At 40.2% G+C, this 26,711-nt stretch overlaps 1 protein-coding gene across 2 annotated transcripts; it reads left to right on the forward strand.

Annotated features, from left to right (window-relative positions):
• Window positions 1-3,575: 3,575 nt before the first annotated feature.
• Window positions 3,576-26,252, forward strand: gtf3c1 (general transcription factor IIIC subunit 1). 2 transcript variants are annotated; one of them, XM_085163359.1, is made up of 39 exons: window positions 3,576-4,044; window positions 5,138-5,350; window positions 5,889-6,065; window positions 6,182-6,325; window positions 6,580-6,676; window positions 6,758-6,881; window positions 7,328-7,507; window positions 8,322-8,437; window positions 9,668-9,720; window positions 9,827-10,197; window positions 10,325-10,393; window positions 11,505-11,742; window positions 11,830-11,983; window positions 12,093-12,196; window positions 13,191-13,282; window positions 13,703-14,077; window positions 14,223-14,368; window positions 14,860-14,957; window positions 15,058-15,154; window positions 15,370-15,553; window positions 15,646-15,742; window positions 16,218-16,350; window positions 16,439-16,526; window positions 16,627-16,688; window positions 17,215-17,323; window positions 17,406-17,548; window positions 17,642-17,784; window positions 17,858-17,942; window positions 18,038-18,150; window positions 18,234-18,293; window positions 18,376-18,469; window positions 18,964-19,136; window positions 19,941-20,549; window positions 20,811-20,953; window positions 22,025-22,129; window positions 22,219-22,508; window positions 23,379-23,926; window positions 24,013-24,196; window positions 25,892-26,252. In XM_085163359.1, exons 1-39 carry the CDS (start codon window positions 3,824-3,826, stop codon window positions 26,087-26,089), a joined length of 6,630 nt encoding a protein of 2,209 aa, XP_085019485.1. In that variant the 5' UTR covers window positions 3,576-3,823; the 3' UTR covers window positions 26,090-26,252. The 2 variants fall into 2 exon arrangements, with proteins under 2 accessions (XP_085019485.1, XP_085019486.1); XM_085163360.1 differs by lacking the exons at window positions 23,379-23,926; window positions 24,013-24,196; window positions 25,892-26,252 and adding an exon at window positions 22,626-23,355.
• The last annotated feature ends 459 nt before the right edge of the window (window positions 26,253-26,711 follow it).

Genomic DNA, 26,711 nt, shown 5'->3' on the forward strand with positions numbered 1-26,711 from the left:
TTGCATCTGTTTTATTAGAAAGAGCACCCAGGGACAGTTGAATGACTACATTGAGTTGTTTCTTGTGATTTATGATTTGATGGACAAGAACAAATAACTGCATCTGTTGCGTTGTTGATTTGTGTGAAACACAGTGCCTTTAACCTTTCAAAAATGTGTTTATTGAAACCAATCCATGCTTTTTATTATTAGTTTTAATCATCACTCAGTCCCATTTGTATTTTTAGCTGCAGTCATGCTATTTCTCACTTCTGTTCTGATCAACCCTCTGCTGTAAATATGTACATTATCATTTCATACGTGTCTTCAGACCTGCACCACATGTCCATGGTGTTTTCTGTTTTTTTTTTTTTTTTCCAACGCCAAGATGTCACTGTGCTGGTTCCACTTGTACATTTCTTTTAAAAGGGTACTTCATAATAAAGATGTTGAATAAATTCATCAACTTTATTTTTGAGGTTAAATGTATTTTATATGGCTTTCTCTTTTTGCCTTAAACTAAAAGTCTTAACTTTCAGATGCATTGCACTTGTACACCACTGCAGTTTGGAGTTTGTTTGGCTTCTGCATTTATGTGATAGCTGTAGCTGGTGATGAAACACTAAAATATTCATGCAGCCTTTAACAATCACACATACACTCATGAGCCACTTCATTAGATAAACTTGTTGTGAAATGAAATCAGTATTTTGAGTATACATACAGCATATTTACACGTGTATGTGTATATATAGACTCTGTATAAGGGCTGTATGTACATACACTCGCTAGCTTCTGCAATAGGTATACCTTACTACTATTAGTGTGGACCCCTTTTACCTTTTAACTGTCTTAATACTTCATGGCACAGATTCAACAAGTTTTTGGAAGCATTGCTCAGAGATTTTGGTCCATATTTACATGATAGCATCACACAGTTGCTGCACATTCGTGATGTGACATCCCAGAGGTTGGGCTGACAACTGGTGACTGTGGATATAATTTGAGTACAGTGAACTCACTGTCATGTTCATGAAACCAGTTTGAGATGATTTGAGCTTTGCGACATGGTGCGCTATCCATAAAGGGATTAACATGGTCATCAACAATACTCAGGTAAGCTGTGGCATTTTCCCACACTATTACTCCACCACTAGCAGCCTGCCTTACTGATACAAGGAAGTTTGGATCTTTGCTGTCATGTTGTTTATACCAAATTCTGACATCACTACCCAAATCTTGCAGCTGAAACTGAGACTCATCAGACTAGACAACATTTTTCAAACTCCTTTGGTATTTCAAACGCCCCACTTTGGTGGGAATGGGCAAATTGTAAGCCTCAGCTGACAGGACCAGTGTGGTCTTCTGCTGCTTTAGCCCATCTGCTTCAAGGTTTGCTGTGTTCCACATTCAGAGATGCTTTTCTTCTGGATATTTTCTTCTTTTTCAGATCATTAAATCACCTTTCTTCCTTGTTCTGATGCTCAGTTTGAGCTTCAGCAGGTCATCTTGACATGTCTGCATGCACTAAGTTTCTGCCATGTGATTGGCTAATCAGACACTGTATTTGTGTTAATGAGAAGTTAATCTCCTCGGACCTCCACATATGTGGACATCACATTTTTGGTTATTTAGACCCAAATACTCAATTTTGCTCGACAAGGGCCTAATATCCACTTAGAAGGACATTATACTGCTACCGTTCTATCGAAATTTTAAACGAATATCCTCATTTGTGGCTCTTATTTTTCTTAGAAACAAAAATTGGGTAAAAAAAAAAAAAAATCTGGTAATTCTTTGTTTTTACATTCACTGGGCCCCAATATGCCCAAATATCAAAGAAAAATTAAAAATGCATGCTGTGGAAGAGTTCGGGTTAAACATCTCTAATTAATAAAGTCGGACCTGATTTATTTTAAGCCAAGAATTGAATGTCTTTATATCAGTTATAGCTTTGTTCACTAGTGTATGATATATAAAAATGTCCTCCTAGAAGCAAATATTGATCCTTAGCTTGGCAATGTCTACAGGCACTTATTTAGCTTAATTAATTGAAACACTATCTAAGAAAATGTAATTTAGCATGATTTCAATAATCATACATCTCTCCAATATCAATACTTGTTCCATCAGTGCAGGGGATGTGGGTGTAAATGTATCTAACTTTCTGTTGCATATAGTTAATGTACTCAGCATCTTACCAAATGTCATACCATCCACTTCGCTTTCATGTCCACAGGTGTCACATGCGACGCACCGTCTTCAGCAGCAGATGGAGTCAGGTCTCCATGACCTAAAAAGGAAAAGGAGAATTGCTGGACAAACTTAATTAGATTATGTCAGGTTTGAAAAAAATGAAGTCAGATAAATTCAACAGATTTTACGGAAGAGTAGAGCTGCCACCCAGGCAAAAGAAAAATACAAGTGTATCACGTTATAACGTGAAAAGTTTATTGTTCTAACAAGATACTTTTCCTGTTTGTACAATATACTGTCATGTTTGTACAATATACTATCATGTTTGTACAATATACTTTTCACGTTTGAACAACATAATATCACGTTATTACAATATACATAATTATCACGTTCGTACAATATAATATTTATATTGTACGAACGTGATAATTATGTATATTGTAATATATGTATATTGTAATGTTCAAACGTAAAAGGTATATTGTACAAACAGGAAAAGTATCTTGTTAGAACAATAAACTTTTCACGTTATAACGTGATACACTTGTATTTTTCTTTTGCCTGGGTGGCAGCTCTACGCTTCCGTAAGATTTAAGTAACACACAACACAAAACACTTGGATAAAAAAAATATTTAAAAATATATTTAAAAACAGCAAGTTAAGGAAAAAGGTTGTAAGTTCAAGTTGACAGAAACCCCCAAATATACCACCGTCCTTTGTCGCGCTGTCTCAAATGAATAAACTCTTATGCTTGACTGGTACTTATTTGTTATTATTATTTTCGAGTGATCGGCTCAGAGTATTGTGTTGTAAAGAGATAACCTTTCCAATGAATAGAAGGTCAATTTATAGCAATTACAAAAACGAATAAAACAATGGCCATTTAATATTGGTGTAACAAATTGCTGCGGTTACTCAGCAACTTAAAAAAAATTGACTGCTGAAAGATTGTATATTCAAAGAAAAACATGATTAATATGCTGATTAATATGCAGATATCCGCTGGGAAGGGTTGTGAAGCAGACAGAAATTTGTTTCAAGGCGTTCAAATCTGGAAACTGTCCAACTGGGTGAGAGGACAATATAAGTTCAATTATGGCTAATATACAATATACCTCAAAATTTACTAGCACCAGTACTTAAAAAGGCGGCGGGGGGAATACACAAAATAGTCAAATATATAAAAAATGCCAGGGCTCAACATAAAACCAGAATTATTTTTAAATGGGAACATAATTGTAAAATTTTCACTTTCCTGTAAAGCAAATATGTTTTCGAGTTATTCTATTTTAATTTTTGTTTTTTGTTTTTCAAAATATGCCAGTGCGTCGATGAAGCTCATTCAGAAACTGTACCTGTACGCCCCCTGGTGGATTTCATTTCCCCCCAACTAATCACGCAACGTGAGGTCAAAGTTTAAATATGACGCAGGGACGTACACGGACACAAACTAGCTGGAAGACGTAGTAGAAGTAAGAAGTAATGCTTTCTAAATCAATCTTTTTATTTATTCTGCCACTAACACAGATATCTGAGCCCGCGAGCTCTCCGGTCACATCCCGTGACTTTACGAGTCTGTAGCGCGCGCACAGACTGCAGGATAGTTGCCGGTGAGCTAGCATGTTAGCTAGCCAATAGCACGGAATGGATCTGCTGAGTATAGTTGTGGATGAAGTGGCTCTGGAAGGGCTGGACGGGATAACCATTCCGACTTTGTGGATACGACTGGAAGACAGGAAGCCCGGGTTTCCCCTCAAGCTCGACGACTGCACCAAGGAGCTCATCTGGAAGTCACTGGTCATCAACAGCGAGCTGTTGTTTTACGAGCTCCCGGAGGAGAGAGAGGATGTCGTGCTGATCGACAGGTGACGTTCTCATCCTCACAGATATCATAAGGGATCTCACAGTTTTAACACAGTTAAAACAAACAGCAGGCTTCCACACAACAAGTAAATAAATCCTCAAATTTGTCACAATGGTTCACAGACAGGCGGAACCATTATTTTCTGCGTGGGGTTGTTGTTTTCCTACACTTTAACACTTTAACTCTTGCACTTTATAATCCTCTGTGTGCATCTGTCTTAGAAAATCTCCCACTGTAAATTTCTCAAGCTTTTGTTGTCATCCTCCACTGATTTCTTTTGTTCGACCAAAAGAAAAAGATTAGTTATCTTAACCTCATCAGTGACTCCTGAGATTTTAGTGACCTGAAACATCAGCTGGATAGCACTGGTGGTGGACTAATCCTTTAAAAACAACATTTAGCTGTGCGCTCTTTACCTAAAAGCAAGTAGACCTGGAATGTCAAAGTCATTTTGCACCATTGATCGCATCCAATCCATGCTGATCTTAAGTGAGCCGAATACGTGAAATTCCTTTTTCTGTTGTTGTAAAGAAGTGTAATTACACATTTAATCCCTGAGATATCTTAATATAAGAACAAAAGTGCAATTTGAACAGTATAACTCAGTTTTCCTTCATTGTAAGAAATTAATTGCACAGGCTGTCCTGTAATTAATTATAAATTTCTGCATTCGTTTTAAAACAAGAGCTTTCCGTTCTTCATTCATCTGTTTCTTATTTACCTCGGTTTTGTATGAATTTCCATGGTGGAGGTGATTATCAGTAGGAAAACCTGTAAAACTCAAAACATTAGTTTTGAGTTTTACATCAGAGTTCTTTTGTTTGAGAACTCTGATGTAAAGTAAACTCTTTTTGTGGACATCCTAACATAGGTTTTGGACTTTCCTAATGCTCTTCTGGTTGAACGGAAGTGAATTCCTTTGTTTTTATTAGTGTAAATATAGATAGTTATTAATATTACACCTTAGTTTGTAGTGGTAGTAGTAGTTGTAAGAGCATTTTTCTTTCAGGGTCAAGTTTACCATTGAAATTTAATGCAATAAATGTGTTATTTTGCCATCTCCTTATGTTTGGAGTTGCTCTTGTTTCTTTCAGGTTTAAGGACATTGATGCAGAGACAGGCATTGAAGTGACTGACAGCTTTACGGACACTCCCAAAGACATCTACCCCATCGACGTTGTCCCAGAAAACAAAGATGGGATTCAGGGCTCGTGTGCCTTCTTCAAAACAAGGAAAGACGTCACAAAGCAAGTCCACTCCAAGTCCCCGCTGACCCCATTGGTCAGTTTAAACGAGGCTTTGGAAAGGTTTGTAGAGATGCGCTGATACTGACAAAACCCTACCTGGAATTAAATCTGGTTAAATATGCTGCTTGTTGAAGATTTCTCATGCAATGTCACGTGCACAGTGCTTCAGAGTTGCCTGCTATATTGGATGTGATTAATAATACCGGTTGCTAATGGTTGGCGTTGTGTGAAATCAGAGGTGCTGTTTCAAAAACCTCCTATTGATTGTTTTGGTTGCTATTAGATTTCCTAGTGACAAGTGGTTGCCATAGGGGCAACGACTGGTCTGCAGGCCTGCATGACTGGGACATTGGCAATGATTTTCCTGCAGCAACCACTCCCAACCTGTTGGAGAATACAAATTTTTCCACATGACTGGTGGTTGCTAGATGGTTGCAGACAGGACCTAAGTGGCAGAAAAGTTAGCATCACATGGTTATGCCTACAAAACATCAATAAAATGCAATTTTTATGTATGACAAATGTATTTGTCCTTTATTGTGCTTTCAAAGTCTTTCAGTAACATATTCTCCTCTTCTCTCTCTCTCTTCCTTCTAAGATACGGGAGAAAGCTGGTTGTCGTGGCATCACAGTGTCTGCGATATCGTGCCCTGATCGGCAGCGAGAGCGATCCTGATGTAAAACTCGGCAGCGACTCTTACTGCGTGTTGGAGAGAGTGGGCCGAGCACGATGGCAAGGAGAGCTGCAGAGGGATCTACATGGAGGCTCTTTCAAGTAGGAGACACTTATACCCACCTTTAGCACGATTCCATCACTGTTCTGTGTTTCCTTTACAGACTGGCTTGCACTCAGGTGTCCTCCTTCTAACAGTCAGTGTTGTGTTTGAGCAGGGTGGATGCCCGAAAGTTTCACTACTTCAGAAAGTCTCTTGTCCGATACCAGTTGGTCACCATGCAGTCCTACGTCAGGCGAATGAAGACCGGACAGCAGCAGCACTCCATCCTTCTGCTGCTCAAACGCTTCCATGTAAACAGGTATGTTTGTGCTCTGTGTTTCACATTTTATCTCATCAAAAGCAGAAACGGGAATGGTCGGTTTAGCATCATCAGTGAAAAAGAAAAGCATGAAATAAAACATCGTCTGTCCTTGGACCCCCAGTTGAGAGTCTGTCATATGCACGTCACCTCAGCAATAAAGATACCACCTAAATCTGTGCACTCTTTTTGCAGCTTTAAAATTTAGGTGCATTTTGGCTTTATCACATCTGCTTCCTGTTTTTGTCTTTCAGGAGGACCAAGTATGATATACTGATGGAGGTCACATCCAACTTTCTCCAGCAGTGTCCGAATCAGTTTTCCACAGTTATCATGCTCAGAGAACATGTTGTGAGTATCCCTCCAAGTTTCTGTCGCTCCTGTCTGTCTAGCCTTCTGCTTGTGGTAGAAAGTTGTCTGTTTTTCTCGTAGAACGTGGACGACAGGACTTACTCGCGTCTATTCAAGTACATGCGAGCATCCAAGTTGATCGAGTCTTGCCGATTCCCTTTGGAGGAGTTGGACCCCAGCGCTGGACCCCGCACCAACAAAAATGGTAATGCAACACTGAAAAACCACATAAACCACAAAAACCTCACAGTGCATGAGTGCACCACAAAGTATGCTTGATTTGGATATTAATGACCTATCAGAAAGACAAGAAATCAGACACAAATTGCTTATGACTCAACTGCTTCTTGATATAATCAACGTCTTTCTTTGTCCTTTATGTGCAGTTTACAGAGTTGCTGCTTCTGTGTGTTTAGTTTCTCAGATATTTTGATGTATATGCACACGTTTTTGCCTGGCCTTCAGTGCCTGGCAAAAGTCTTCATTCCATGTTTAGTGTTGAGGTAAAAAATAACTTTGTCACTGCTTGACTTTCTAAAGTAAAGAGCCATGAAGAAGTGATTTTGGAGTATTCGAAATTACATTTTTGTTGGTGCTTTACTAAAATTTAAACATAAAAAAAAAGAGTACACTGCTTTACTTATTTCTCAGGCTCCAAAGTGACTGTTCGCTGTGTGAGGCTGTTAAAGCCATACATAAAGAAGGGTGTGGCTGAGGAAGATGACGATGACGATGAAGACGAGGATGATGACGGTGGATCAGGAAGAGGGGGTTTGCTTACAGAGGGGCGGATCATGGAGAAGGACCTGTTAACACAGGCCTATCACATCAGTATGTTTGATCTTTTCCTTAAGTTAAGAAACAAAAGAAAAATGAAGTCTTGATGCTTTTACTGGTAAAAGCTAACACTTCCGTAAACACAGTGATATTTTTCTCTCTGTGCTCCAAACCGTTGCATGAAGGTGCAGACTTGAGCTTTGATGTTTGAGCGTGATCACAGCTGTACTGAGCCAACAGCAGAGGGCTTTTACCCCATTTAGCTCTTTTTAACTCGTTAATTTTACTACAACAGTTAAAATCTCATGCAATATTTAATATTGCCTTCTTTCTTTGCGAAGTTCTTTTTTTTTTTTTTTTTTTTTTAAGGTTTCTGCGATAAAATAAGATTTCATTTTTACGGGGGATTGAAACCTCGGTTTCCATGGTGACATTCACCACATTGAATCATGTTTTCAGTGTCCAAAGTTGCAGAGGACTAATTCTCCTTCAGGCCTTTTTCCTTACATTATAAATTGTTACTACTTAATTTGTTATTAATAGTTTGATTTTGTGCTAAAGCGTAATCTTCTCGTGAAATGTACAATATCATTCTTATGTCGTCTCTTTCCATGAAGACAGTGAGGTGTAAATAAGGCAACAAATATTGTTGTTTCTGAAGTTCATCACTAGTCCTCATAACTCAAGAAAGTGCAGCAGGACAGTTAATAACAGACTGCAGTTCTCTGCACTCTCTAATGAAGGCTGCATTTTACCTTCAAATCACTTTGTTTCTGTTCAGTCTCACAGGAAGTTGTTTGTCTTACTCGTAATCAGCTGAACACTCGAGTGTTGTGTTAACTGTTGTCTTTTTTCTCTTGTAATGCAGTACTATCCTCTGGCACTAAGGGCATCCCCCAGCGTGATATTGCATTCAGACTGAACGTCAGCAAATTGGAAGCTCGCATGCTCTGGCGAAGGCTAGAGAAAGATGGGTTGATCAAGGTGACATCTGGGCAGATGCTTTCTTTCTTTCTTTCTTTCTTTCTTTCTTTCTTTCTTTCTTTCTTTCTTTTTGCCCTTCTCTTAAAAAAAGATTGATGTGCGTTGGCTAAAAATAGAAAAAGCAGTAATGATGACCAGTTTATTTGGAGGTATACTCAATTGTCAGATGTGTTTCGGCTTCCTACCCACACGACCAGAGGTCAGCCGCCACAAACAACGTCCTTCCTAACGCTATTATTATTGGCACATGTGCTGACGATCAGATACCCACTTGAAAGTGTATTGGGTGTCAGATTGGAGGATTGCATCCCTATTTAAATGGAAATTTTTTTCATTTTTTCCTTTTTTTTATTGGTATTATTTTTTTATTTGTGGTGAGCTACAAACTGTAAATCCCCAAGTTTTCCCAAAATTCTGCACACAATCTTGCCTCTGGTGCTCTCTGATTTGGCCTTTAGTGCCATCAGCAGTTTCTAATTGCCCTTATTATTGTCTGCTTGATAGATTGATACAGTTTTTAATTATTTTTTAAAATGGATACATATTTATGGTGCTAGAAATGTCCCTGCTTAACCTCTAATTCTTCTGCCGTTGTTTCTCTGACACGCGAAAGGTCGTCGGTTCACAAGTGAGAGGAAGCACAGGCATTAGGAACCCACCCTGGGCTGTAAAATCTGTGCCAAATTAAATATGCAGGTCCATGTTCTGAAGTAACTCCTTGGGAGCAGCCGAAGTTATCGGTTACAACCTTTTTATATCAGCTCTTCTCGCCCTCATGAACGGCAAATGCCAAACCTGACATCACAACTGCCAGCCCAGGATCATTTCTGCTTGTCATCCAAAGAGTAGCAGCTGCTCTGAGCCCTTTTTGAATGATGCCCCACCCTTTCTCTGAGTCAGAGGACAGCCACCCACTGGAGAAAACTCTTTTCTGCCACTGGTGTCCACGATCTCATTCTTGATTCAAACGAGGAACAAAAATTACAAACTGAATATCGCGTTGTTTTCAATAAAACTTCCGAGTACTGACTGCGATCATAAACTCATCAGGAAATTGTTTAATGAGGTCATAGATCTATAAGCCGGCACTTCAGCATTGTCTTGACTTTTCATACCAGGAAATGATATGCCGCAGCAATCTACCGAAGCAGTGGGTCGTTTAGTGTTGCTTAGTTTTGTTTTACATTGTAAATTTCTGTTTTTCACTTGTGTGTGTGCCTCGCTCTGTAGGGATTCATGGAAGATGAGGGTCGGCAGAGGACTACAAAATTCATCAGCCATAAGTTTGTAACCCTAAATACATAAATTATACCTTTAAATTCTTATTTTCGCACCACTTTGCACTAAATTCTGCCGTAAAAAATATCTTTTGCTCACATCTTTTGGCAGGTGTGTCGGCAGTAGCAATCAACTCCAGCTGTTCGCTAAAGAGCAGGAGCGGCAGATGCTGCTCTTTTCTTCCGCACCTCAAACGTCAAGTGCAGAACTGACCTCCCCTAAAATGCCATCATCGTCAAAGGCGCCAGTGAAAGGAAGCTCCAGAACTCCTGGAGCCAAGAAGAATAAAAAAGAAGTCAAGGGAAGAAGCAAAGAGGCAGAGGAAGGGGGGCAGACATCTGAAGATGGGAAAGGAAATTCAAGAGAGGAAGGGCTGGATGGAAACTCAGGAGCCAGGAGAGAGACAACGGGGGAAAATGGCAGCGTGACAGCAGAGCACACTCAGCCTGACGTTCCTGTCATGCAGAGTGCACCAGCTGAGTGTGAGCAGTCATTACACCTTTGCTGATTTCAGAATAGATACTAAATCTCTATAAGGTAAAATCCACATCATAACCTCTTAATGTTGATGAGTTTTTAACTTTTCTTTGTTTTTTTGGAACCTCTCAGGTGAAACTTCAGTGTGCAGCGAACCTGCGACTCACAGGACACCCGACTCAGTGTCTGGTGCTGTGACAGGTAATTCCCACATGTTAACCTGAAGAGCTCCGGCTGTAGATTAAAATAAAGTTAAAAAATGTTTTTGTATATTTTCTAGTTGGAGAAAGATCAAACTAATACTTATTTACAAACGCGTGCATTTGAATTAAAACTTAAAACATCGAGTAAATATTCATTTTGATTTCGATTTGCTTTGCTGTCTGCGTGTAGTTACTGGCAACCACTGGTCGCACCTCCTTGCGATCACTTTGATTGTCAGCAGGTTTCTCCACTAGTTTCCGTGGAAGACGCTGACTTGTCTGCAAACAAACTCAACAAGCATCTGTAATTGGAAATTATAGCAAACATGGTGATCTGCTAACAAGCAGACTGAAGACGGAAGCCTAAAGTGGATTTTACTGGGGTTTTTTGTTTGATTGTTTTTGTTCCCCAAATCCAGGTAAAGCGGACTGAGATTGTTCCAAATGAGCCACAGGGTGGCGATGAAATCAATAAAGAATAACAGTATAGATGAAAAAAGTTTGTAGACATTAAAGCAGAAGCAGAATTTCACTATAAAGCTGAAAGAAGGTGACAGAAGGTGCAGAGTCAGGTGATCCAGTTTTAAGAAATTGTTTGGGCTCTTCTGTGCTCCTGCTATTATAATGCATTTATTTTAAATGCGCTTATGTATGCATAATTACAACATTCCCTATAGAGAAATGTAGCCACAGTTATGAAAGTGTAAAAATATGCATCTGATGGCGTAGTGTCAAAAGCAGGAGAAACACATTCTCTAAGTGCAGCTGGGGTCACCAACTGTTAGTTCAGGACATTTTTCAAGTATTTTCTATTTACATGTGAGGTTGGGCTTTAAAACCAGCCTGAGGAATTTTTTTGTTGGGTGATTCAGAAAGTCCTGCTCAGGTGCGCTTTGGACAATTGGTGCACAATTGGTGCAAAAACCTAGCTAACAAAGAAAAGTGCTACCAGTTTATTTATAGCCCTTAAAAACCAAACATCTGCCAAATTGTAATTTCTCCTTTTATGGCTTTTCTTTGTTTGTTACTGAAATAACTTTGATAGTTTTCTTTGGGATGATGATGATGTGCATTATGTGCCCGTGAAATTCCCTTTCTCTCCTACAAAGCTCCGGTTGAGGAAAAGGAAGAAACCAGTTCAACTGATGCCAGCTCTTTGCATCAAAGTGAGACACCAAATGCAGCTGATAATGCGGCACCCATCACAGTGGTCGTTAAAAGTATCCCCTCTCCAAAAAAAGCCAGCATAACTCGGGAGAGGTCTCACGAGACGTACCGCCTGCTAAGGAGGAAGAACTTGATAGTTGAGGCTGTCTGCAACTTCAGAATCATAGAAGGTCTTTTCCAGTAAGTTTGTCTGAAATCTCAATTGTTCAAGTTCAAAGTGTTTTTGATGCACGGTAAGAGAGTGTGAGCGTGCTGTGCTTTCCACAGGCTGCAGAAGATGATCAATGATGATGAGAAACAGGACGGTGTCAGTTCAAAGTGCTGCAAGAAGACTATCGTACGTCTCGTCCACAGTCTCGCTAGAGAAGGCTTGCTTAAAATATACACGACCACTGTTGTACAGGATGGGATGACAAGGAAGGTATGTGAACACATCACATCTGCTCTGCCTTTCTATACAGGCAAGAGGGGAGTTTTATGGAGTCATATATAAAGTCTCCTGATGTGTGTGTCTGTTGTTGCACCTGTAGGTTGAAATGATTGTTCATCCGTCCATTCAGCCCAACGATGACAGAGTCAAACAGGTTATTGAGCAGGTCCGATTCAGAATTTCCAGCTCTTCAGCAGTGTTACGGTGAGCACATAATCAAAGATAAGTCACATTTTTGAGCTGTCCTAATGTCTTACGTGACCCCTCCATTTTTAAAAAAATATTTTACTAGGAAAATGGAAAGTAGTGGCAGTGCTTTATTAAAACAGGTGTCAGTGTGTTTCTGAACAATGATGAGATTGGATGATTAGTGATCATTATTCCATCAATTTTGAAGAGATCCCATCACCACAGGCTGAAATGTTGCCTCAAAAAATGTTAAATTTAGATCCATCACTCCATCAGACCTGTTGCCACTGATTTTTCAGTCCAGTTTGTGTGTAATTTGGCATATCTTAGTCTTTCCGCCTTTTCCTTTTGACCTTTTTCCCCTTGAACGTCTACTTAGGGTAACCCTCATTTTTCTTTTGTCCTCCACTTGTCCAGTTTTTTAAAATTATTTTAGGACATGCTGCACACAAAGTCGAGGTATTTTCAGCTAACACTCAAGGTGACTCTCAAAAACACCATTTAATGGCTGTGAAACTGAGGAAAGTGGTGTTTCCCATAGATACAACTAAAAAAGAAATTGTGTTTTTTGTCTAAATATAACTTAAAATTGGTTCTTTGCTAATTTATCTGTTATGTGCAGACACAACACTGGTTCATCCCTTGAGTTTGATGCCTTGTTTATCCATGAGTGTTAACAGTAAATGAGCAAAAAGGCAGCCAATGTCTAAAGGAAAACCTTGAAAGATCCATTTTACCATATTCAGAAAGTGGGGAGAACAATAGAAGCAAAATGCAAAGAAATATCGGCTCACTTAAGACTTTTGCACAGTACTCAGTGCCTTTACTGTTACCTGGTGTTTGTTGACATGTGAAGAGATTTAAATGGACTTCTGATCTTGGTAATGATCACTCGACCTGCCTGATTGCTGTGTTTATGTATTCAGAGCTTTCTATACCAGAATGTGAACTTCTGTGTTTCACTGGCTTATGCCTGTTATGCCCTTGGTATTCTTCTTCTGTCCCTCAGTCATGCTGAAGACAGAGCCAGAGAACAAGAAAAGGAGGCTGACAAAAAGAAAGCAATTATCGATGACGACCCGGACTTCAAGCCCACAAGAGGTTGTTTTTTGATTTTGTACCACAACAAAAAGACAACTTTAATTTCCCACAGATTTCTATTCCCAAGAACAGAAATGAGAAAAAACGAATAGTTTCTCCCAGTGGGTCAATCATGTGATTCAAGCTCTATATCAAACTGGCAGAATAAACATTATTTTCATGATTTCCTCAATACTCTTCTAACAAGGGAATGTATTAAATATGGATATATTTACATTTGCTTTGGTTTATTGTTGTATACATTTTTATACATACATTTTTGTTCATCAGATGGTCAAAATTAAGAAGAGACTAAATACATTTTTAAATTCAGTAAATTGAGCAGGCATGCTAAGATCATGCTATTGTGTATACTAAATCAGATCTGTCTCCAGTAAATGTTTGACTCACTTTTTTATTATTATTATTATTTTTAAATAGTTCCAGGGTTGAGTAAGACTTATGGCTTCCAGCCTAAAATGCATCGTCTACGCATGATGCATACCTTCCTCTGGTACCTGATCTATGGGCATCCGCTCCAACACAACTGCAGCAGCTCTGATTCAACCAGTCAATCATCAAGCGGCGCAGACGGCTCCGATCCTGCTGCCAAACCCGCAGACAGCAAAGCACAACAGGATCTGAAAGAAGCAGAAAGCTCTACACCTGCGGACAGACCAACACCTTTGTCTGACAGTGTTGGCACCGGATGTGACGGCCGGAAAAGTGCAGACTCCAGCTTATCTAACATGGAAGTGGCATCTGGTGATGAAGGAGAGGAGCAAAAAGATAGTTGCTCTCAGTCTGACATGAAAGGTGAGAGAGCCTCGTGTATACTTGCATTTCTAATGAAAATGTCATTTGGATTGCTTGTTTCTGTCTACAGGGGTGTGGAAGTTTTGCATTTTTCCCAGCTAATGTCCTTGGTTCACCTTTTTTATTTCCTGTGCGATGCTGACAGTCTATCTCGATGAAGACTCCTGGAAGAGATTCATCCCTCCTGTCCGTGTTCACAAGGAGTATAGCAGCGGCTGGGCGATGGTGGGCGACCTGCTCCTCTGTTTGCCTCTTTCTGTTTTTGTGCAAATTATTCAAGTTACTTATAAGGTGAGTGTGAAGCTTTGTTTTGAAAAAAAAAAAAAGGCCATGCAGTTCATTGGCTAGTGTGGACTGGAAAATATGTTTTCTCTAAAAAGATGAACTGGTCAACTCTGTGGCAGATCAGTTACCTTAATACTGTGTAAATACTAAAAAGTGTGCTCACATATTTTAAAAGCATCCCATCTTTCAGTTTTCTCTGAGTTTCAAGTGGCAAACATCAGCCCTGTTATTGTTCTTTGAGATGCACTATATGGACGGAAGTATAGTTCTTGTGCTGATGTTAATGCCAGAGGAGGTTTGGAGCTCTGCGCTTACTCTGCAGAGTGCTGGTGATTTTTACACACTGTGCATCTCAGCACTTGGCTAAACTCCAGTTTGGGACATTAGGTGGTCTGCTGCTTCATGGCTGAGATGCTGTGCTCCTAAACACACTTGTACCACTACAGTGCCAGAACGACCCATTCTTTTGAGTTAACACTGCTAACTTGTGCCCGCAGGTGGAAGGACTGGAGGAATATCTCAATGATCCTGTGAAGCAACATCATCTGGTGAGAGCGCTGCCTGCACGAATGAGAAGACAGCTGCTTTATAAACGGTGATTTTCATTCTGTCCTCTCGGTAACACGCCACATCTGGGACCTGAAACTGAGCATTTATGGACAATTTTTTATTTTTTTTTATTTTTTTTATTTTAGGAAGTACATCTTTGTGTTTCATGAAAACCTGCTAAAGTTGGTCTACATGGGTCTGCTGCAGTTTGGTCCAATTGAGAAGTTCATGGAGAAGGACCAGGTACACAAAACCTTAAAACAGTAAAGTACGTGTAAGCGGACGAGGACTATTAAAAGGAATACAAGCATGTTACATGTTTTTGATTTTTAAGGTTTTTTCTAAGGTTGTAAAAAAAGCTTGATCTTCACAAAAATCTTACTTATCAATGGCTGTAAATGTAGCTGCTCAGGAGCATTTTTATGCATTAATATGTCTTTATCCATTCAATTATCCAGGTGTTTGTGTATCTTAAACGTAATGCCACTATTGTTGACACCACCAACACCGAGCCTCACTACTGGCTGGTCACAGAGTGCCCTGAAAAACCGTTTGAAAGGCGCCCTTATGTCTTCAACACTGCTGATGACCTGGAAAAGTACTGGTTTGACCTGATGTGCGTCTGCCTCAACACACCACTGGGTACGTGCATACATGACCATAAAACGCACGCACTGCTCTGGCAATTATTCAAATAATAATAATATGTCCCTGTTTGAAAATGTTCTTTTTAGGGGTAGTTCGTTGTAAGAGGAACACCACTGATGAGGAAACGACTCCTTCTTTTGTGCAAGAACGCCACGTTTTCGCAGGATTGGCGTACCTGCTAAAGTACGTGTGTAATGATTTCTCTCCCTCTGGCTGCAAGGGAGGAAAAAACCGATATGAAGGTTCCTGGCTGTCGCCGAGTGAAATCGGTTTTAAAGAGGGTGCTGCATCATAAATCTCGTTGTGACTTATTAAAGTAAAAGTTGTGCCTTACCACTGCAGCCAACTTTGAAGGTAAAAGAAATGTAAAGTTTTACTTCACTACTTGGTGAGTAGTTTGCGAGTGTTTGCAGACAAGTTGGCAACTTTCATGCAAACTATTGAGCTGCTAACAACCGTATACGTCAGCCAGTCAGAGAGCACCCATTTTTCTGTGTGGCTGGGTCCTTATTCACTGTGCTTCTTTTCTTCCATTTCTCGTTTTCAATTAAAGCTGACTTTAACTCGAGCAGTTACAGTACTACAGTAGCACAGAAACCTTTCATATGCAGTGTTTTAAAGTCACTCTGATGAATGTGCATCTGTCAAACACACACAGGGGCAGTACTGAAGTGTGTGATGACGGATTGATACCAGGAGACGGTAAAGGAGCAGGAGGACTGGACTCTGAATTTTTTGGTCATCTTAAACGCAACTGGTTTTGGACCAATCAGCTGCTTTCTGTTAACATGGTACAAACGCAGTATGCAATACAGATAGTCATGTGCATGTTGAATGCATGCTGGCATTTTTGACATGTTGGGTTTTTTTGTTTTTAAGAGGCAATCTGGTTTAGAGGCACAGGACAACAAAACCAGACTAAAGAGCCTCCTGAGTAAAGATGCTCTCAGATTTGCGCTTAAAGCTGGTGAGTTTTTTTTTTCTTTTGTCCACTTCATGTGATCAGCTATGTCACATCTGTTTGTGGAGCTTTTTACATTTATATTAACCACAAATCTCTACAACAGGAGGTACAGCGACACCGCGTTATGTCACATCCAAGCGGCCAGCGATGGCAGAAAAAGTTCAGGTATGGGATTTTCTATTTAGCTCATCTTCCAGTTTATTATGTCTATTAAATAAGTTCAAAGCTACTCAACAGCCCTGCATTAAATCCTGCCTGCAGAAAATGAACAATGTTTAGAGGTTTTCTTTTCCGACATACAATTTGAGGAAGCTGTTGAACAGTGGGGGTGTTTCTGGTCTTCAGCCAAGTCTTAATAGTAATGGGATGTGCAGAAGAATAGAAACTCTGTTGCAGCAGTGCAACATTTGGTCTAATAATCTAGTACGTCACAACCCTAACAGAAAGTAATAATTCTAACTTTGTTGAAGAAGCTTTTAAGCAGGTATGTTTAATTAAGCTCATAAGGTTAGTGTGTGTTTTATTAATCAAATTGAGAGTACAATCACAATGTGGGCCTTTATTATATAATAAACAACATAATTATTTACCTGGTGTTGTTTCTTCTTATTTAGTTACTGATCAATGCTCAAAGACATCTATTTAGGCTGTCTGGAGGTTATTGTTTGTATTCTTATTCACTGATAACCAGGTGGGAATAGAACCAGCATCCAGAAACCAGCGGGTGGTTGGAGGAAAGGGGCAGAAGAGGAAGAGAAGCAAGAAAGATGTTGTCAAAGTTCCACGCAAGAAGAAAAAAGGTACAAAGTGTCCATTTGAACCTAAAAATGAATGCATGTGTCTGCTGGATGTGAGAAAAAACATGTGTTTTCATAATCAAAGAGCCCAAGAAACGCACTCCTGCACACGATGAGACGGACCACCAGGCTTTGAAGCGGATGACCAGACAAAGAGTCAACTGGACTGTACAGGAAGACTCACTGGTGATGCTCTGCTGTGTGGCTGCGGACCTGCTCAACAGCAAGGTACGCACAGAAATTCAATCATCTTTTTAAATTTTACACCTTCTCGCACGTACTTCCTCCTAAACGTGCTGCACGTTACGTCATGTGTTGCAGTTAAAAAGGCAGTTTGTACCTCACTGCGTGGTGAGAGACCTGCTCCACGCAGAGTTTGAGATATCATCGGATAAAACGTCAGTTGCCGTTGGACGTCGCTCAAGATACATCCTGAAAAATCCTCAGACGCTTCTGAACTACAGGTGAGTGCACATAGCACAGAAACACATACTTTTAAATCCAGTCATTCGTGAAACTCGTGGAGTTTTGCTGCAGGATCTGCCTGGCTGAAGTGTACCAGGACAAGTCGCTGATGACTCTTTTGGAGAAGGAGAAACCTGCTGATCCCGAAAAACCAGAGGTATGTGTTTGCCGTTCTACTTTTATTTCCATTTTCTTTATTTTTCTTTATTTAAGTGAATTGAAAGTGTAATATTTCTGTCTGTGCTTTTTTAGGATTGTGCCAAAGTGTTCTCAGAGTATATCCGGCTGCTCAGACAGAAGTTCAGCTCCATTGTCAATGCTCATGATTTGATCATCCCTGACACCAAACAGCAGCTCTTCTCGAGGTAAAAAGCCCGAAGATTGATGTGCTGACATACAATATGTGCTAAGTGTAAAGCTAACACTAAGTGTTTGTTTTTTTAAACAGGTTTAAGGTTTCTGCAATAGACAGCGGGAAAAAGCTCCCATACAAAGACCCTCTGAACAGGTAAGGTTATCTAAGATTTTTACATTAGAATGTGAATGTTTATGGCAGTAAGTGATTGTTTGTTTGTGTGTCTCCCCTGCAGCACAGATGACATTCATTCTGTAGTGTTACATAACTTGATCCAGAGCACTCTGGCCATGACCAACAATCAAATGAAAACCTCCAGATCCTTTCAGGTACAGCCAACCTTCAGTTTTAGTCCTTTTTTCCATAAAATCTCCCTTTAACCTCCTAGGACTTGGCGTCCACATATGTGGACATCACATTTTGGGTTATTTAGACCAAAATACTCAATTTTACTCTACAAGGGCCTGATATCCACTTATGAGGACATTATACTGCCACTGTTCTATCAAAATTTTAAACGAAAATCCTCATATGTGGCTCTTATTTTTCTTAGAAACAAAAATAAGGTAAAAAAAAAAAAATCTGGTAATTCTTTGTTTTTTACATTCATCAAGTGCCAATCAGCCCAAATATCAAAGAGAAATTAAAAATGCATGCTTTGGAAGAGTTCAGGTCTTAGGAGGTTAACTAAGTTTATCTGTAAAGAATTTTTTTTTTTATTCATGTCTTCAAACAAAAAATTAAATTAAATTCCCTTAATAAGTAGATCTGTGTCATGTTTTAAGGCTCCGTCCTTTGATTATTTGTCTCACTTCTGTCGTAGATCTTCCACTTGTACAGTCAGTATGACCAGGAGCTTCTGTGCAAAGTCTTCATACAGTGCAGGAAGAGGGGTCTGGTCAACCGCCGGCGTATCAGCCAGCAGTTTGGGCCGAAGAAGAACCGAGCGCTGCCCATCCTGCCCATGTCCTACCAGCTGTCCCAGTCCTACTTTAGGTACGCGATCAATTGAGAAATGATACGCTCGCACGCATCACTGAAACAACACTTGATCCTGGTAGCTGGTCGGGAGTGAACGTTCTACACTACGGAGAACTGAGTGGGAATGTTTTACTAACTGTTCCATTACCATGGTAACCCAGGGCTCCTCCTCTGTCCTCCACATGTTATTTGCTCCACTGTTTGCTCATCAACAGTGGCGAGGTATTCAAAACAAAGGAAGAAGAAACTACATTATAACTAATGGACACTTTCCAAATGTACTGTATGTCTGAATGAATGAGTTGATTAATTAGCTGGAATAGAGCTGTAGCCACTCATAAGTAGGACTTATAGGTGATTTTTGTAACTGCTAGAACTCGTCTAGAAACCTGGACGTCTTTGGGTTTTTTTTAAATTTCTCACACAAAGGCTGCTTTCATGACAAATAGTTATGTGCACTATGTTATGGTAAGTACCCTTTAGGAAGGGGTGCCCCTGGGATCAGCATACCTTCCAGCCCTTTGTTTCTGTTTGACTGCTTACAGGAAATCCAGAGTGATTCATTAGCCAGTTGTGTCCAGTGTCAGGCCCTTTTTATTATGTGGTGGGTTCCTAGAAACAAGTGAAGATGGTAAAGCTTCAAGATATTCACCTAAAGTTAGCAAGCATGGTTAATAAGCTGCATCCATAAACTGTACAGGTGGATACAGATTAATAAAAATAAAATAAAAATCCAGTAGTCCAGTATGTGAATTCTTCCTGCACTACTTACTGCCCCCTGAAGTTTTTCACCACCCCTCTCCCTCTCCTTCCTTATAGGTGTTTTTCATGGCGTTTTCCTCATTCCCTGTGCACCGATTCCTTCCGCTTCTTAAGGAGTCTAATTGACAATGGCACGCATGATGACAGGCCCATCATTGCACTCTACAACGAAACTGAGTACAGGTCACAGAATGGAGAGGAAGTGCTGGAGACAAAAACAGGCTCCAAAAGTAAAGAACATGGAGGAAAAGAAGCTGACGGACCAGCGAGTGAGCCGGAAAGTGCAAAAGATGTCACCACAAAGGAAGGAGATGACAACCAAAGTGAAATTAAAGGAGACGAGAGTTTAAAAGACGCTGACACGAACAACGAGAAAGCTGATGTTTCGAGCAAGCCGGACGAGCAGAAAAAGCCTGACGACAGCTCCACATCTGGATCTGGTGAAGAGGCTCCAGGAGTGTCGGCCACGTCAAACGCGGTACCTCCAGCTTCAGACGAGCCTCCAGATGTGTCGGACATGCTCAAGTTCTCTCTCCAGTCCCCGGGTGGAGCCTGCCTGGTCTCGCTCAGCCTGATGTCTCTAGGACTGCTGAATGTGTACGCCTCCATACCTAAACAGATGGTGGTGGTGGACAGCAACCTGGTGGACAAGGATGTAGTGAAGAGGTGAGGCATAAGGATTCAGCACCGTAATGACTTTTATACAGTTTCAAAGCATCTCAGGCTAAGATATGTACATCATCTTTCACACATGAAATGTTGCTTGAAGTGTTTATAGAAAGTAGTTTTTATTATTAAGTTGTACAGATATATCCAGTTTTTAGCTAGAAGGAACTGTACAGTGGGCTCTCATTAAGCTTACAAACAGATAACATAAAAAAATTATTTGTAGCCCGATTTACAAAAGTCACAATCTTTTTTTTTCAGTATGGCAGAACTAGTAGAAGAAGAAGAGGAGGATGACGATGATGGTGACGATTACGATGGGAAAAAAAGGCAACAAGTGAAGGCACAAAAAGCTTCGCACACCAAGTACTTAATGATGCGAGGATATTGCACCCCGGGCATCGGTAAAGCTTTAGAAACCTTTTACTGTGTAATAATACCTGGTGGATGATTGAACGGAGAGTTTGTTGGATTGATTGAACAATTTGTCAGCAAACTTCCAAAATAGTTTTGTGACAAGTAGTTTATGTCAGTGCATTTTGCTCTAAAACAGTTTACACACTCTTCAGTGAAGAAATGAAACTTTGTAAAATTTGTTTTATTTGTATAGCACAAAATCAGAGCAACAGTCGCTGTGCTTTATTGTAAAGACCCGACAATAATAGACATAAAAAGCTTAATATTCAACCATTTATGAGCAAGCACTTGGCGACAGTGGGAGGGAAAAACTTCCTTAAACAGGAAGAAGCCTCCAGCACAACAGCTGTCTGTTGGAGGGACAGCCGTCTGCTGTGACTGGTTGGGGGTGAGGGAACAAAGACATGACAAAAAGACGCACACCAGAGATTAATAATAACAAATGATTAAATACAGAGTGGTGTCTAAACACATAGTGAGTGAAGAAAACAGTATAACTAAAGGAGGGTTCAGGGTCACATGATCCATGTTGATCTGTAAGTCTTAAGAGAGTTGAGGTAGGTAGGTGGCTTATAATTTATGCACAAAGGTGGAAAAGTTTTGTGATCGTTGAGCTGTTTCATTGTTTTGTAAACAATTATAACTCGATCAAGAATCTTCTTCTTCGGAGAAACAACCTCTTTTTTTCACAAAGAAATCCAGATGAGTAGAGCAACTTCTTAAGATTAAAAAATGTCATATTTTGGGTTTTATATGCCTTTTGTCTCTGATTTTGTCGCTCATTTTTGAAATGGATCACTGGGGTGGAATTGAGTTTCTCTCCCTCTCTGATTGCTGTTTAAGGGTTTTAACAACATGGAAGACAAACACAACGCCAAAGCTGGTCCTGTCTGGCTGTCACACACTCATGGACAGCAGTCGCTAGCATTGTGTTTATTAGCAGCAGTCCTGCAGTAGCATCAGTTGATTGCTAGTAATATAATTTGTAGGCGTTTTCTGTGTTAAGAAAATTAAAGGATGTTGCATTTCTATTTATGTTTGTTCTTCTCTTTTTCTAGTAAAAGTGCGCAACCTAAACACCAATGATAGCATTGTGATGGAGTCGTGTATTATGAGGTTGCAGCTGCGCAACACGCCCGCTCACAACCTGTTCAGTGCAGAGAGTAAGAGCCACCGCATTTTAGACTTTTATACAAACGGAGTCTGGTGTTCAAAAATAAAATCCTTTATTTTCTGTTTCCTTCATTTTTAGACTTTCCATCTCTGGACTTGACAAAATGCGGTCCATCCCTTCTGCCCTCCAACCTCACCTCCTTCGTCCGTTCAGCCTCCTTTTCTCCACCCACTGTGGAGGAGTGTTACAGGCGCTTTGTTAATCAAAAGGGATACACCCCGCGGGACATTGAAGCGTGCACTCAGATCATGAGGAGCTTAGATGAAGCTGGTGAAAGAGGTTGGGATGCTTATGACTTTCTCGAGGCTCACGTGAACCTGCTGGAGCCGCAGTCTGGACGCAGCAGGAAGCTGCAGCAGTACATGGAGGTAAAAATCAAAATCTAAACGCAACATCCTTATGTGAAGGGTGAAGAAAACAGATTTGGTGTCTAAGTTATGTTACGATGTGTTTTCTGCATCGTTTTATTTTATTTCCTGCTACAGGATCTTCGTCATCGTTCTTATGACTCTTTAAGGATTTCTCCCTTTGTTTGCGTGTCTGCACTGCAGGAACTGAAAAATGACACGACCTCAGGATGTTTTAAAATTCTAGGCATTACTGCTTTCATTGTGCTTCAATGGTAAATCCACACTGTAGATGTCATAAATGCAAACCCCACGGAACTACATGTCATTCAGCACCATCAGTTCATTCTGTGCACTACTTTTTCACCAGTTTTTGAATTTATTAGTGAGAGAATAACAATCATGCTCTCAGTATAAGGAATAGTAGTCATAGTATAATATAAAGATTTCCAAACGCCAGCAAATTCCTCGAGTTGAAACTATCGGACTAGAAGCAAATATGTTTTTCCTGAAAAGAAAAAAAAAAAATGACCGGAACAAAAAGTGGAGACCCAGGAAGGAAAAAGGTTTTTCTGGCACCGGGACATGGTTATTACACATAATGCACCAGCATAAATGTGGGCAATAACATCAGACACTAGGTAGGGAATAGGTTATGTTGTACGTCTCTACTAGGATTCCCCACAGGAGCCTAAGCCAGGCTTTACATTAAGCACCTCTTTCCAATGATGAAAGCCACAGCACCTCATTCAATTTCTTTAGTCTGTTCTAATTTTCTTGATATGTAGTTGAAATGTTACACAACACTGAAGCTGCAATAATTACAGAGGAATCACCTTGTAAAAAGTATTAAAAATGGCAGTGACTCATAGCAACATGTTTGTGTTCTAGGAGTTGGAAGAAGAAGGCCAGGTGGTAAAAGTTGGGAGTCTCAGTGTCCGCTGGGTGCTCATGAAGCTCGCTGGACCATGGCTTCTTACTGTCAGCTCCAAGCACTGGTCTCAGTCCTCCATTGCGTCAGACCCGTTTTTGGAGAAGAAGCAAACCATCCCCTTTATACGGAAGCGGTGCAGCCGAGAATTCCAAGTGGAGAAGGAAGAACCACCGGTGAAAAGATTGGCTGTGGATAGAGAGGACGTCGCTGACAAAGAGGATGTGGACGAAGTGCCGAGTAACCAAGAAACAAATGAGAAGAAACAGCTGGAACAACTGGAACGGCCGATGGAGAGGGCAGATGAGTCGAGGGGAGACCAGTTGTTGTTATTGGAGGAGGAGGGAGGAAAGCAGATACAGGAGGAGGAAAAACAGGAAAGGAAGAAGACGACGGACGCAGAGAGAAGACAAGGTAACAGGAATGAGCAGAGGTTGAGAAGAGGAAGGAAAGACGATGAGAACAACGATGAGGCATGCTCTTCCTCCACAGGCCCCGATACTGATGCGTGAGTACCAAATTTAATCATACCAAGGTTTTCGTTTTTCCCTTCATCAATATTCCAAGTTTCATCTCTCTCCTTTTTGCATCCAGTGAAACCAGCTTCATCAGCCGGCCCTGGCGCTTGGTTGATGGTAAGGTGAACCGGCAGGTGTGTAAGGGCATGCTGGAAGCTGTTCTCTACCACATCATGTCTCAGCCCGGCCTGACACACCAGGCGCTGGTAGAGCATTACAAAGATTTGCTGCAGCCAGTGGCAGTTCAGGATCTTGTGCAGGTATTCCAGTCTAGTAGTTGTTACTTCATCTATTAGTTTTTTATTTTTTCGTCTAAGTGTATCAACATTTCATACACACAAACACTAGAAATCTAAATCTAAAGGATCTAAAGATAAAATAGACTTTCCATTATTTGAGTCATATACGTCCAATATTCAGTCTCCCTTCTGACCTCTATCAGCTCCTTTAGCAGGTAAATGCTTTCTATAGTGACAGTTTGTTGCTGGGCTGAGCAAGTGCACTGATGAGAGTAGTGAAAATGAACCAGTCAGCCTTATAGCGGCACTAAATCCATGCCTAAATGTTAAAAATATGCCTGTGTCTTTGAATAGCAGAAACAACACGATTGCTGTGTAAAACGTGATTTTAAAAATAGGAAGCAATGATTTGCAAATCTCATAAACCCAGATTTTATTCACACTATAAAAGGTGTCAAATGTTTAAAGTTGTGAAATAGATCAAGTCTCAGAAAAGTTGTTTGCTGCCGTTTAGCGTCTGAGGAGACCGACTGCTGGACATTTGGGAGAGGATGTTTTCCCATTCTTGTCCGATGGAGGATTCTAGCCGCTCAGCAGTCCTGGCTCTTTTTATTGCATTTCTGGTTCCATGCTCTAAATGTTTTCAGTTGTTGAGAAGACTGGATTGTAGGCAGGACAGTTCAGCACCTGGACTCTTCTGCTATGAAGCCATACTGGTCTGCAGTGTAGTGTCTTACTGAAATATGCAAGATCTTCCCTGAAAAAGACGTGATGCTGCTCTAAAAACTGTTTTACCTTTCAGCATTCATGTTGCCCTTTCATGTGCACAAGCTGCTGAGGTGGTCCCTAACCTCTTTAGTCCAGAGTTTGCGGCGTCCAGATTTTCCAAAAAGAAATTTCAAATTTGTGATCATCTGATCACAGAACGTTTTTTTTCTCAGTCCATTTTAAGTTAGTTGTGAAGCTGTGATTTCTGGGTCATATTCATACGTGACTTCGTCTTTGCATGATGCAGCTTTAACAGGCATTTGTCGATGACACGATAACCAGTACTGATTTTCAGCTTTACCCTTTGTGCAGAGATTGATGACATTATGCACTGCAGATGATGAGCTATTTAAAGTCTTCACAATCTGGCATTAAGGAACATTCTCAATTGTTCCACAATTTGTAGACACCGTTATTTTTGCAAATTGTGAACCTCTTCCTGTCCTTACTTCTGAGACACTCTGAGCGTCTCTAAGATGCTCTTCTTTTATCCAGTCATGTTACTGACTTGTTGCCCATTAACCTAATTAGCTGGAAGTAGTTTATGAGATTTGTAAATTGCAGCATCCCAACTTTTGGGGGGCAGTATAGACAATATGAAAAATGACAAATATAAAAGTTAAGACAAGTTTGATGAGGGCAAAGGAAGAACTTCTTAAAACGTACATCCCAGGATAACTTCTTTTTACACGTTTAGCACTCTTTAGCTTGTCACAGTTTTAGCATTGCTATAAAAGAGCTGTCTTTCCTTATTTTTTGTCATATAGATAATGTGCCCATATTAAACATGTTCGAAGTTTGAGATGACAAGTTCTGCCACTTTGTTAAGAATACCTGTGAGCCAAGAGATTAGCCTTCAGACTGCAGGAAACATTGTATAAAATGCATCAAAGACAAAAATGGACCCTTTTTATGGTTGTGTTTTTACTCTTTCTGTCTCTTCCACAGGCACTTATCGAACTGGGCTGTGTGACGAAGAAAACTCTGGCTAAAAGTCCTAAACCCTCACTGTTTACTCGTCCTGCACAGCAAAGAAAAAGCGAGAGAGAACCAGACATAGTGATGTATGAGCCCACCATCAGCTGCTGCCTGCGACTCTGTCGAGTGTTGCCCAACGAGCGAACCTGGAACTGTTGTATACCCTGAAAAGTGTTTGCTAAACGTATTTTAGATCTCCAAGGACTGAGAAAATATTGATGCAATGATCAACAACTTTGTTTGTATTTCCTTTGGGAAAGTTTTTTTTGTGTTCAGCTTTTCTGTACTCTAACTTATAATTCTTAATAAAAATCCATAAGTCTTGTTAAAACTTGTATTTATTAGTTAATCATGTTTTTGTCATTTTCTCTGAAACATGCAAAAGCTGTGTTTACACTTATGCATACATGAGAGAAACGCACTCGGTGTACTCTATTTTTTTACTTTATTTAGTAATAAATATAGATTCTTTACAGTACAAGTTTTTTCTACATGATAAAGGTGTGAAATCACAGAAAATGTTAGAGCTCAATCCCACATTGTCCCATATTTCCTATATTTTTTATAGTACAATGAAAATGAGATTTTCTGTCATTTAATTGTTTATCAATTACTTAGATACTTTGGTGTTGTGTCAATGACTCTGGGGGAAGTCATTCATGCAAAAAAATGGTATATCTGTTTGCTGGGAAGTCATCTTTTTGTCAGGTTTTCATGGCTTACTCCTGTTGTTGGACCCGCTCGTTCACTCATGTTCTCTCTATAGCCTGATTGGGTACCTTTAAAGTGT

Source organism: Neolamprologus multifasciatus, chromosome 6, assembly GCF_963576455.1.
Source record: "Neolamprologus multifasciatus chromosome 6, fNeoMul1.2, whole genome shotgun sequence".
Taxonomy (NCBI): Eukaryota; Metazoa; Chordata; class Actinopteri; order Cichliformes; family Cichlidae; genus Neolamprologus; species Neolamprologus multifasciatus.